The sequence below is a fragment of the Lathamus discolor genome, chromosome 1 (genome assembly GCF_037157495.1).
Source record: "Lathamus discolor isolate bLatDis1 chromosome 1, bLatDis1.hap1, whole genome shotgun sequence".
Lineage (NCBI taxonomy): Eukaryota > Metazoa > Chordata > Aves > Psittaciformes > Psittacidae > Lathamus > Lathamus discolor.
The window spans coordinates 62,317,092-62,330,594 of NC_088884.1; the positions used below are offsets into that span (position 1 = coordinate 62,317,092).

A 13,503-nucleotide genomic window follows, 5' to 3' on the forward strand; every position below is an offset into this window, starting at 1 on the left:
CACGACAGTGGATCACCAGCAGTTCTCAGCTCATCTATCCAGGTGTGGAAAGCCTTCCAGGGTAAGATCTCCACATCAAATTCTGAAAGCAGAGACTATGATTTTCTTTCTCCTGTCCTGGCATTTAGCATGTGACGTGGGGCAAGACATCTCCAAAGATCCTTTATAAATCATGTTGTCACTAACAGCCTACGCATGCTATTTCATTAGCTACAGGATACTTACTAAATCAAAGTATGGTACTAAATGCAGTATGACAAAATTTGCATGACCTTTTCTTTGAAAAGAAGCTACAAAAATTAGGCTACTTGCTTGTGAAAGTGTTTTAGTCCACTACTCAAAGCATTTTAATGGAGCTAGAAAAGGCCTTGACATTGCTCCAACTACATCTCAGACCATTTGTTACAAAACAAGACTTTCAGGTCCCCAAATCATGATACAAGATAGAGGGAATAGATACTGCTTGTCCCCATGACGTTTAGGTTGAGCAGTTCTAAGCATGCCACGCAAGTACTGGCTATCTCACGGTTAATATCTACTCCATAATTGTTAAGTGATGAATAAATAAAACTTTGGGCTTTGTTTGTTTTAATCTGTTCTCTCCCACCCCACCCTCCCTCCAAGTATATAAGCACTTGTGAAACAATCTTGCTGAAATTTAGAGATTAAAGGCTCAATTTGACTTGGTCTATAAACAAGACTACCATGGGACTCCAGTCTTTTTAACTCTAAAAACACTTGGATTGTGGTAATCAAATAGAAAATAATTTTGTTTGTTCTGAACATTATGAAAACTAGACACAAGTGAGAGGCAAAGAACTGAAAGCAGAAGCATCTAGAGGTCCCTTTTTCTAGGCTAGTAGCATACAGAATCTTAATGCTGGCATGCTTTTGGCAGGTGGCCCAAAGGCAAATCCCCATTCCATTTCCTCTATCCATCAGAAAAAAAAACAGGAAGTACTTTATCAGAAAAAAGTCTTGGAATGAGCTACGCTTCAAACCTGGGTTGAAACTAAATCATACAGAAACCATTTCCAGTAAGGCTGTATTACTGAAATCCCACCACAAGTGATTACTGCCTTGTTTCTAACCTTTTAAACACTTCCATGTAGGCTGGGGCATACAATAGAGGAGAATGTTAGAGTAAGCCAGGTAATTAAGGTACTGCAAAATAAATCACCAGGACAACAAAACATGCCTGAAAGTTACTTTATTTGTTCATAAGGTCTGTGCGTTACAGCAAGCGTAAGTTTAGCTACTGTGAGCAAAGCTCATTTTGGAACAGCATTGAATGTTTAAACCATAGAGATGTACAGTGAGTAGAGCCCACATTGCACATAACACATTGTTTTTCTATTTCTGGAACATATCTAACGTTCATAGATTACAGATCTTTAAGATCTTTCTGGATGTTCCACAATGTATCCGCGCTCTTTTTCAACTGAGCCACCTCATCATCCTTCAGCTTTTGGTTGATGACACTTGTCAATCCAGAGCTACTCAGGACAGCAGGAAGGCTCAAGAAGACATCATTATCAATGCCATACATGCCCTGCCACAAACAAAAGAGATTACTCAGATATAAACACATCACCACAGATCCATTTGGAGAGCAGAGCTCAAGACTATCATTTTGCCACCTGCAGCAGTTTTCAGTCACAACATGTTTGAGAAAATACAATAGTACGAAGCTGGCTCAGATCAAGGGATCAGCAATACCAAGACGGCTGATTTGAGAAACCACCACCTCCAAAACCCTCATTACTGTCAGCAAGCAGCTGACAAAACTTAAATAGTATCAGGGCAGGTCTTTTTCCTAATATAGAGGAAGCTGCAAGTTCAGCCCACTCTGAGTCCTTGCTGCCCCAGGCATTATATGGCACAGTACACTAGTACAGACTAGATGCAGCAGTTACGCTAACTATAAAAGCACACAGCTCTCTTCTATAGCACTTCTGCCTAGGTTCACAGAGTCACAGCTGGGACTCCATGAAGCTTTCCATTTTGCACTGAAGCTTCCTTTTAATGAACCTGCATGCCACACATGGCAAACTTGACACAAGGGTAGTACAACGTTGGGTAGAGTACAGAGAATGATTTTCAGCTCCATGCATGTGACAAGGGCAGTCTAAGAGGTCAGACTAGAAAAAAATCTGCAACAGCAAGCTCCCCTTTTAAATTCAAAGTAGTATTTTACAAAGCTACCTTTGTTCAGCACCTTGCTAACTAAGACTAGTTAGCTTTTCCATGACAACAAAATGAACTAGAACATCGAACTAGCCAACACTTCTTACCTTTACCAGTGTTGAGACTGAGTGAACACGGCACAAGTTCTTCAGCATGGTCTCGCAGAGCTCAGCAACACTAAGGCCAATGGCCCAGTTTGTGTATCCCTTAAGTCTGATTACCTCATAGGCACTAAGGAAATATTGAAATACAGTTGTGTTACAATGTCTTCAAGACACTGTGTGAATTAGAAGTCTTAAGAGTAATGTTTCCCTATTAAAGAAAATCTGGAACTTCTGTGACATACTGTAAGGTTTAGAGTTAAAATGTAGGACAGTTACGCTTTTCAGCATTAGAAGATAAAGCATGAAGTCTACATTATCCCATATGTATAATAAGGAAGCCACATTCTCACTGGATTAGCTGAGATGAAAAATAGCTTCCATCTATGAACAGTTCTTAGAGTCAAGCAGAAAAACAGATACCTACAACTGAACAACTCAGAATGATTGTGCCACTGACTTGAATAGAGGCCATTTGAAATAGGTAAATACTTAAAAGTCAAAGCCATTCACTACCTACATACATCCTAATTTTTTAACCATCTGTGTATACATTTTACCAGTATAGTCTTTATTTCACAAGCAAGACAAGTGATTTAGCACCATGTATAGCTACCTCTAGACAAGTTTTCCTAAATAAAATGAACAAAAATTTTCCCCAAATTAACTTCAACACTGTGCTCACAGAAACATACTACTTTCCCTAGTCTTGTGCCCTTTAAATAAAGTTAACCATTTAAGAAGCCACTTGTGAGAGAGCTACAAGTGCACACAGAGCTAAGCAGTGCAGTACTAAAGTGGATACGTTACACAGTAGCTTGTCTTGCTGCAGGATAATAAAGCTTATCAACTGAAATCCTGCATTTCTGTGTTTAAACCAGTAGTTCCACTTACTCATACAATCCTCTAAAGAAAAGGGCATGAAAGCTGAAGCAGAACAGAGAGGCACTGACAAGGAGGCAGAGTGCAGACTAGCTATTTTCAGCATCGTATGTGTATCTACCTTATTCCTCAAGCCACTGTACCTTTCAACTACTTGCTTGTGGACCTCCTTCCAGTTCTCACTATCTTTGTCAGTTCCCATGGCAGGATTCAGCTCCTGGAGTGAAACGCCTGCCACATTAACTCCGCTCCAAACAGCCACTGCAACAGAAAAAGGACGTAAGTTTCCATAGCAATTAGCAACTTCCCCTCCACTTTTTCTATCTCCCTAACATAACCAGAAACAAAAGTAGTAGTCAGAACCGCAATAATGTTTGAAGCAAATTTCAAATTTTCATTTAACCTCAGCTAATTCCAAGAACTCTGAGGGACAGATATTTAGTGCTGACACTTTAATGAGTCCATTACAATACATCAACAACAGAACTTTCAGTTCTTGGAAGGTGTAGATAACTACTTCTGAAGTCAGAAACCTCAAATTCTAGCAAACAGGCACATCTTAGCTGTTCAAACTTTTAAAGCTAATTTTACTCAAAAATTGCAGCAAGTATGTATTTGCTGTCCCTCTAATCAGTATTAAAATTCTTGAAGGCTAACCCTGTTTTCCCGAATAACAGGGTAACAATATGCAAATTTAACATATCCATTCATTTTGGCAGCTTACAGGCAGACTCATTTCCTCTGTTCCTGTGAAGTAAGTAGAATTCTTGGTTACGTCAAAGCAAAAACCAGCTATGACACTGAAGTAAGATGAGCTCTGTGTATGCTTATCCAAGCTCTGCTTTTGTTACAGTGTAGGGCTGGCTTCAGTAAATACTGTTGTTGATCAGACAGAACACTGTACTTTGATCACATGGAATGGAACATTGAAGAGGTGGCTCCCTTAGAAATACACAGCACTAAAATTTAAAGCAGTACCAATCTACATACATATTCTGCTGCATCATTTCAGACTCGAAATACATGAACTGAATTAAGACAAATAAGCTTCTTTTATTTCATGTGGTTTTAGAATACATCTTACCTTTTAGATAGCACACAGGAAAGTCACCAAAAAAGGGATAATTTTCTTAGCCTGAATCTGAATTGATATCTTTTTCTACCACTTGCAACAAGCTCTGACATTGACCTAATAAGAGCTAATACTGTTTTCAGAAGAAAACTGTGCTACAGGCTACATTATGATACCCCAAAACCAGAATAAACTTCAACAAAATTGGCCTTTTCAGTTTAGGGTGCAATCATGCACTCACAATCATTTTTATTAAAGCATGTACCTAAACTTCCTGAACTAGTCTTAACTCTAATTGTCACAAGAATACAGCAAAGTGGTAGTTACTTTGGCGCAGCTGCATCTGTTCTTTCAGAATATTTTAACACCCCTTAGGCCTCTAGCATCATATTGCTTATTCCCAAGGAGGTGTTTCAGGAATGCTCCTTACCGCTAGAATCACCATGTTCTCCCAAGATCCAGCCATGGCAGCTGGTTGGGTGTATACCAAGTCTCTCGGACATCAGATAGCGAAATCTGGCTGTGTCTAGATTGCAGCCACTTCCAATCACACGGTGTTTTGGCAGGCCACTCAGCTTCCAGGTGACATAGGTCAATATATCCACTGAAAAGAAAAACATGCACAGTAAATGAAACCATTTGCATATACTGAGAATGCTCCATTACTTCACTGCAAGTAATAGCGCAATCAGGAGGACTCAGAACAGTTGTGCTCATTACTCAAAATACTGTAGGTCTAACTATTTGCAGGTTAAAATGAATGCACCGCTCAGAATTTAGGACCATCAAACTACTGTTCAGAGAAAACTGAGGAAGATCTTTAGGGATTAGTTTCCTACCAGCTAAAATTCGAGGAACATTTTTTGTCACAGCAATACCCCGAGGGCTTCCAGGACTGGGGCTCAACTCATACGGTTAAAACATTCAAGAAATTTCCTGACGTAATGTTACCTTCCACTTCATCATCACAATAAGAGGTGAAGTAATGTACAATGAAAAATGGTTGAGATTTAGCAACTAGGAAGAGTATGTAACTACTTCAGTGTAATTTCTTGAACAGATCTGTGCATTAAACAGTTTCTGCACTGACTACCTCTAGCATGAAAAGCCAGATAAGCAACACACTTACCAGCATGTGGTACTAAAAATAGTTTTAGGAAAACAAAACAATTACTAAAAACAAACTAACAAAAAACCAAAACCATACAAACAAACAAAAACCCAAACAAACAAACAACAAAAAAACTCCAAAACAAAAAAAAACACCAAAAACCCCAAAAGCAAAACCAACAACAAATCTAGGTTTGGGCAAACAGAGAAAGAGATGTGAGTACAGAGAGAACTCTACATCACATGTCAGAGCAAGAATAATAAACAGACTGCAATAATTATGGCCCAAACTCTCAAAAGCCAGCCAGTGCTCAGAAGGAAATGTACTTCTGTACATAGATCTGAAATACATAGAGTCACAGAATGAACCAAGTTGGAAAGGACCTTTAAGATCATCAAGTCAAACCATTCCTCAGCACTGCCAATTTGTTCTGCTCAGGCATCAAAAGCACACTATCTCAGTACAGTTTACACCTTGCTGTTGTAAGCAGCATGCTCACCGGGCACAGCTTCATATGGGGGAGCTCCTGCCAGGATCAGTGACCTGTACAGACTACAGAGCTAACAGCTATCAAGCAGCTGCTCCAGACAGTCTGGCTTTCAAGTCAGGTGCTGAGACACACATCCAGACATTGAGGACTGCTTTCTAATTTCATTATTGGCCTACTGTTGGGCTTTCCACAGGACAGGCTGCAGACCGTGCTATTTGAGGTAGAGCCCAGACAGATCCAGGAAGTTAAAAATGGAAGGATATCAAGGTCACACACCAACACACATGCAGCAGACACCCCTGAAGTCCCTTCCTAAGGACTCACAGTAACCTCCACTACATAAGACAAGTGGACAAAACTACATTCATCTTGAGAACACAAAGCATAAAAGTAGTTTTGAAAAATTACAACATGTAATTCTCCTCCTGCAGCTGCCATACTGGAGTCTATAGTTTGAATTCAGCCTTGCTAGAACAATTTGATCTTTGGTTCAGTTCAATTTTCAGAGAAGTGCTTGGAATTGCCGTAAGTTATTGTACTTGCACAGTATACTAGCATTCAGTTGTAGTAATTGTACACCAGTTAATTACTCAGCCACCAGCTGAGCTGCTTGCTTTATGTGCACTGTTTTGACTCTGCCAAGCTGTCTTTAAAAGCAGTATCACTTCATTGCCAGGGTTCTGTAGTAACAGCATCACTCAGACATTGGATTAAGCAAAGACAACCCTACAAAGCATATCAGAATGGTTAGAGTTGGATTTAGACATTCAAATATCCAAGCTGTCCCAGTGCAACAGCATGCTTCCAAGCAAGTACACAAACATGTAATAACTACATCTTTTCTAATCTAACTGAACTATGCAGTACAGTTCTGCTTTTCCCCACCACAAGCTTCAGCATGCAAATTATCTTTTCTGTAACTACAGCCAAGACTATATGGTCAGTTCTTCATCATGAAAAATGGCCGTATCATACCCAGACACAAAATAAAGTTATGATTTACAAAGAGTTTAAAAGCAAAATGGATGTGCTCTTTAGAGAGAAAAATTTTAAACTACCTATGGCTTAAAAGTATGTAAAGAACTGAAGTGTTTACCATGAAGCATGCTTTGAAAATATGGACACCATGAGAGGTTCTGAATAAAGAGCACATCAAAAGTACAGAATATTTGTTTGTACTCTGGTGTTAGCAACCACATGGCAGATGTGCACACAAAGCTATTAATTTCTGACATTCAATTTTCATTTGAGAAGACTGAAAATATAAAACACTAGTTCTCCAACAAATAGAATTTGTAAGCATTTTAGGAAAAGACTGCCTTACCAGGGTTGGAAACCACCAGAATGGTACAGTTGGGGCTGTACTTGATAATCTGAGGAATGATGAATTTGAAGACATTCACATTTCTCTGAACCAGGTTGAGACGACTCTCCCCCTCTTGCTGACGAACTCCTGCAGTTACTACCACAATCTTGGAGTTGGCTGTGACAGCATAGTCTACAACAGAGCACAGGAGAGAAGATACAGAATGTGTTAAATAGAGTTATCACCAATTTCAACAGTGCTGTGTTCATACATGTATTATGCTCCACTGTATACACATTCAAACCCCCAAACCAGCACCATCTATTAACATTGTCCCAATATATGAGTATGTGGGTCTTGAAAGCACATTCAACAACTCTGAATCTCATTTCCACTATCCAAATAACAATACTTTCTTCTACAAAGAGGTATTAAGAGTTAAATTAAAATCAACTTTACCCAGCAAGCCCAAAACTGTAAAGTGGCTATTAGAGATGTAAGAGAAAACCCAGATGAACAGCCAATGCCATTGTTACCATGTTCATCTGAAGTCTCACCCCACTTCATACACTTTTAACTTTTCAATGCCAAGTCTTTAGACTTCTTTAGGATTACACAACTAATGCTCCATTATTAAGAAAATTCACAGAGTATCAGTATTAAACAAAAAGAAACTAAGGTTCACCTTTGTCTGCCACAATCTTATGAGTGTGAAGGAACAAGCTCCCATGCTGTAGATCCATCATTTCTCCTTTAAGTTTGTCTTCCAAAACATCAACCAGAGCAAGCTCATCACAAAGGTCCTCAAAACAAGATTTCAAGGAGTCAATGAAGCATTTAACTTGCATTTTAAAATTACTTCTGAGTTGAGCCATATTACATTTGAAAGTAACATGTTACCGATCTGAAAGTCTCTCTTCTGCAACAGTAAACCAGTAGGACAACACTTGGCGTTCTGATGTACAGTTCTCACAGTAACAAAGTCAGAAACTACTACAGTACAGGTTCATAAAACCTGGGAGTTTTCCAATAAGGACATGACTTGTGGGGAGTTTGGGTGCACAGCTAACCTTCTGACAGCAAGGCACTTCATAATTTTGTCAATATCTTAGGAAAAAAAGTTGTACCTTTCAGAGTTGTAACAAACCTTCCAAATCTATCCAGCAAACAGTCAATTATCAAGTGAGTATTCTCTTATAACATTCCTTCAAGCAGCTAATTTCACAAAAATACAGAATGGTCACAGACTTATTTTCCCCAACACTAAAAGTAGTATCAAGAGAAAACATCCTTTACCTAATTCTTCTCTACTACAGCTACAACATCATTTACACTGAAGAACAGATTTAGTCATGCATGCTTGCTGTCCAGCCAGGTTAAGTTTGGAGATAACTTCATACAGTTTCAGAACATGGGAATAGCAGGGGCTCTGCTCTAATGCAAACTTTTACTGCCTTTTGATAGAAGCATTTACTACCCTTGTAAATTCTACTATACTTAAAGGCTTATAATTTAGTAAATTATACCAAGATTCATATTACTACTTCTATTTTCTGACGTAGCTATAACCCATTTGAAAAATTTGAAAAATACACTGTAAGAAACTGTCTTTGTTTACCTTTATATAAAAAGTAACGCTCATTACTTCACATAGAAATATTAATTATTAGCATCAAGTAAATTACTTTAAACACACAACAATATGCACTGGTTTTCCTGTGGAAAAATATATTGAACACCAGCCATATTTATTTTTTTAATTTATTTTATACTTTAAAATAATGTTAAGAGTTTATTGCTTTGCTGCATTGCTTCCTTTCACAGCTGATTTGATCAGCTTCAGAAGGAAAACCGTAAGAATCTTTATCTGCACTTGCTCTGTCCTCAAAATAGTCTGCAGGGTAAAATTAAAGTCTAAGTTATTTAAACATGATGAAAAAGTATCCTTAACTGAAATCACTGGTGTTAAACTAAGTTACTGTAATCAGAATTTGAAAAAATAATGTGTGCACACGTGCAATTATGGCTAGATTTGTATACACAATATACGGTGTCTCGCAATATAGGATTTTAGTCTAGACCAACATTCCCCAGACTCAGCAGGTTCAAGAAGCCAGTTGCCACTGAAACAGAAGCACCTGGAATAGCTCCAGTGACTGAATTAATGAATTTGCATCAGCATTGCCTAGAATTCAGCTCATTATAAGTACACACAGGAATAAAGTCTACACAGTCACCAAGTGCAACTTAAAATATTCTTATTGAAAACAGCTGACTTGCAACTGTGGAGATGTTTCCATTTTGCAAACACCATGGCAACATCAGTGACTTAGCTCTCTCTGAGAGAGACCTAAAAATAACAGTAGTGGCATTCAAATATATATATTCAATACTACACCAGTAAACTGAAATTAGCATTATCACACCAATTTTATAAAATTCAAAGCCATCTAAAGCTCAATTTCATCTACATATTAAACAGTAGAAAATTTAACTCTAAAATTTTATGCCACGGTTTAATGAAAAAACATCCTGGGGAGCCAACCATCTTGCGGCAGTCAAAGACACTTTGTATTGGTAAACATCCAGCTGAGTAAGAGACAGCAATGTGCCCAGGCAGCCAAGAAGGCCAACAGCATCCTGGCTGATGTCAGAAATAGTGTGGCCAGCAGGGACATGGTAGCAATCATCCCCCTGTACTTGGCACTAATGAGGCTGCATCTTGAATCCTGTGTTCAGTTCTGAACCCCTCCCTATAAGACATTGAGGTGCTGGAGCATGCCCACAGAAGGGCAAAGCTGAAAGGTCTGGAGTAAAAGTCTTATAAGGAGCTGCTGAGGGAACTGGGATTGTTATCACTCTCTACAACTACCTGAAAGGAGGTTATAACAAGGTGTGTATTAGTCTCTTCTCCCAGGTAACAAGCATTAGGACAAGAGGAACTGGCCTTAAACTGCATCAAGGGAGCTTTAGACTGGATATTAGGAAAAAGTTTTTCGTTAAAAGAGTAGTCTGGCATTGGAACACACTGCCCAGGGAAGTGGTTGAGTCCCCAGTCCCTGGGGGTATTTTAAAGATATGCAGACGTGGTGCTTAGGGACATAGCTTAGCAGGGGACTTGATGGTGCTGATCTTAAAGGTCTTTTCCAATCTAAACGACTCTATGATTCTAATTCAGTGACAAGAATCAGATGGCTTTGTTATAAAATTGTTTTATACTGCAGCTTATACTTGTGAAAGAATAAGAGAAAGCACAAGCCTGGTTGAAGTAAGCTCCATCGCCATAATCCAAGCTTGAAAAATTAAAAAATAAACCAAAGCGTTTTTACTCTGAGTTTGGCACATAAAACTCATTAGCTGCGCCTGTATTTCTGAAAGCACAATTTGGTCCTGCTTAGAGCAGCACATTAAACACAGATGAATGACGGACTGTAGTGGAGTTTGCAGTAACTTCACCCTGCTCACTCACTGCCAACCTTACACTTACAGTACTCCTTCAAAAACAAATGAGTTCAGACCACAAGAGCTGAATATTTGCTTCAAACAAAAAACCCACCATAAACTGTCACTGGTTTTCCATTAAATTTCTCCTTTAGTTACATAGTTTTAAGAACTATTTTTTACTTTCACATCAGTACTTAGTTTCACTGTGACCTTTTCTTACTGTCAGTTTCTCCTTCCTCACAAGGCTCGTGAATAACAGAAAATGAAAACCCTGAAAAAATTTAATTATTCAAAACCCAGTACTGTAAAACATACATCCTCAGGGTAATAGGTAGAAGAAGGAGGAACTCCAAATAAAATACAGTTGGTTTAGCGGTATATGCAAGACTTTTGATCTGTGTGCTACCCAGTTTAAGATCTGCTCCTGCAAGTGAGTACGGCATATCCGTTTATTCCTTCTCTGAAGAAAAGATCTGCAGGTCCCATTTATCTTTTCAAAAACAGAGTAAGAATCAAATTTAACTCATTCACAATATTCTTTAAAAACAAAATGCAAAGTATAAGAGATCCTTATTGCATAAGCCTTTGCTTTGCTCAAAGACTGCAACATAAGAGCTGCCAAAAACCACCCCCAAAAAACAGGAAAAAAAACCAGGAAAAGTCAGAAAAGCCTCTAAATTCATCCCTCTATTTTTAGGTTTCGGAAAACTACCTAAACCTCCCAGGAAACAATGAAATCATATAAATAAGCAGTAAGGGGTTAAGAGAAATAAAAAAGCCTACCAAATGGAATAGCAGTATTCTCAGTTATTACTGCACACACGTATTAAGAACACAAATCAAAACACACATACTTCTGACTCCTACCCCATATGTCACATTAATTTCTGTACTGTCTGCATTCTTTGCCCAGCAGAGCTCTCCCCCCAGCTTTGTGGAAGAACAAGAAAGTGTAAAAAAGAAACAAAAGTCTGGCAGGGGCTTCAGCGCCATTGCTTACTGTATTTTCCCAGCAACCTGCAAAATAACTCTGCCTAATGATACAGGGTTAACAAACGTACAAGGGGAATAATACAGGGAAGTCCGAGTTGTGGAGTCAATCCGCGTATCATAACGAGAAATTTATTGCTAAGCACAGATGGAAAGGTGAGAGAACAAGGAGGAACTCATGGTGAGGTCAGCCTTGCATGAACAGCGTAGGTCACTGCTCGCTTACACGAATTGCAAATGATTCATTCCTGCACTAACCTACCGAATTTCCCACCATCTGCTAACACAAGCAGCGCATGACATTACAGCAAGGGGAACTTGAATAGGACGTCGTCCTTGAGCCGTACCTTTCCCAGGATGCTGATAGCACAGGCCATCCCAACCTGTCCAACCCCCACAACAGTTATCTTGTTGTTCGGCACTGTGGATCCCGCAGCGATGGGGGTAATCAGCTTCTCCTTGAGAGTAGCCATGGTTTTCTGCAAGGACAGAGGGATCCGGTTCAAAGCAAGCCACAGGAAACCAGAACACGTGCTCTGAATTGAAGAGGTCACCCGCCACTGCCGGAAACGTGCCGATGGAAGCGCTGGCAGTCGCTGCGGTGCGGACAGCGGTTTACGTACGGCAGCACAGGGGCACGCTGCCCTTGCGGGGGGCTCCTTCACCCCCCCAGTTACCAGCCCACCCAGCCCTCCTGGGACACAGGGCTCTGGCTCCCATCCCTCCCTGCATTTGCCGCTGCCCACAGAGAGGCTGAAGTGGGGCAGGGGCTGTTTGGCAGCACGTAATAGGGTATCTTTCTGCTGGCTGCTCCCCAGAGCCCCCCCGCAGTGGGTTAAACCTCCTTCTGCTTTAACGCCTCTGTGGTATGCGCCTCCCTTCGGAGCGCCCATCAGGGCTGCGGGACTGGTAACAAAGCCACGAACCAGTCTGGGAGCATGAAGCCCGCGGGGATTTCCGCGGCTCGCCCGCATTCGGCCCCGAGCCTCCCCGCGGGGAACGCACGGAGCCCTGCGCGGTGCCTCCGCCCTTTCCATACATCGCCCCCTTCCCCGCATCTCTCCCTCTATCCTGTCCGGGCCACGCCGGGGGTGCAGCCCTCGCCCCTCCAGACCGCAGGCCGGCGAGGGGCTGGCACATGCGGTCACCCCGCGGGTGCCTGCGCACAGCCGGTTGCCGCCATCACACCCAAACCCGCAGAAGCCACGGCCCGACCCCGGCCACCGGACCCCCACCGAGGCAGGGACCGGCCACAGCGCCCGCAGCCCCTCGTGCCATCCGGGCGCCGCGCACGGACGCTCGGCCCCGGGGGAAGTCACTCGGCCACTGCGGGACCGAGCCACCCGGAGCTGGCCTGGGCAACCCTCCAGCATCCCCCATCCCGGAGAGGGGATCCCGCTAGCTCTGCTCGTCCCATACCCACCCGGAATGCTCAGAACGCAGAGAGCCGACAGAAACACCGACCCGCCTGCTGGGCGCCCGGGCAATGAGGACTCCGCAGCAGAGGGGGCGGCCCTGCGGGCAGGGCCGACCCGGCCGCACCGCCCTCCGCACCGCCCTCCCCGGCGCCATTGGGGAGGCGGTGGCCTCCGCGCTCAATCACCGCCAAGGACGAAGGCTCAAGGGTGCTGCCGCCGCGCCCCGCTCCGCGCTGCGGAGTGTGGCTGTTCCGGGCAGGCTGGGCCAGCGTTGCCGTCTCTTACTTCGTGGTGTGCTGCTGCAGGGCCGCCGCTGGTGCGGGCCGGGGTCAGTGGCAGGAGCTGGTGCCGTTGGGTGTGAGGGGGACGTTGCTCCTCGGTGGGAGCCACAAGAGAGCCGTGGTCTCACCGAGTTTACCTTCCCGGTTAGCTGACGAGGTGCAAGCGTTAGCCCTGTCCTTCTGGCCGCAGACTTAGCCAGAAGGAACGTCCAGAGGAATCC

At 42.2% G+C, this 13,503-nt stretch overlaps 1 protein-coding gene across 1 annotated transcript; it reads right to left on the reverse strand.

The window, feature by feature from the left end:
• Window positions 1-1,195: 1,195 nt before the first annotated feature.
• LOC136011821 (L-lactate dehydrogenase B chain) lies at window positions 1,196-13,113 on the reverse strand. Its single transcript, XM_065674234.1, has 8 exons — window positions 13,007-13,113; window positions 11,931-12,062; window positions 7,835-7,952; window positions 7,168-7,341; window positions 4,673-4,846; window positions 3,314-3,431; window positions 2,295-2,418; window positions 1,196-1,552 (listed from the first exon to the last, which is right to left on the reverse strand). The coding sequence occupies exons 2-8, from the start codon at window positions 12,054-12,056 to the stop codon at window positions 1,385-1,387; spliced, it is 1,002 nt and encodes a 333-aa protein (XP_065530306.1). The 5' UTR covers window positions 12,057-12,062; window positions 13,007-13,113; the 3' UTR covers window positions 1,196-1,384.
• Between the last annotated feature and the right edge of the window lie 390 nt (window positions 13,114-13,503).

Coding starts and splice junctions, on each gene's coding strand:
- LOC136011821 (XM_065674234.1), bottom strand. CDS start 12,056: ATGGCTACTCTCAAGGAGAAGCTGATTACCCCCATCGCTGCGGGATCC. Junction 7,342..7,834: donor TAAGATTGTGGCAGACAAAG/GTGAACCTTAGT, acceptor GCTCTGTTGTAG/ACTATGCTGTCACAGCCAAC. Junction 1,553..2,294: donor CAGTCTCAACACTGGTAAAG/GTAAGAAGTGTT, acceptor TGTTTGTGGCAG/GGCATGTATGGCATTGATAA.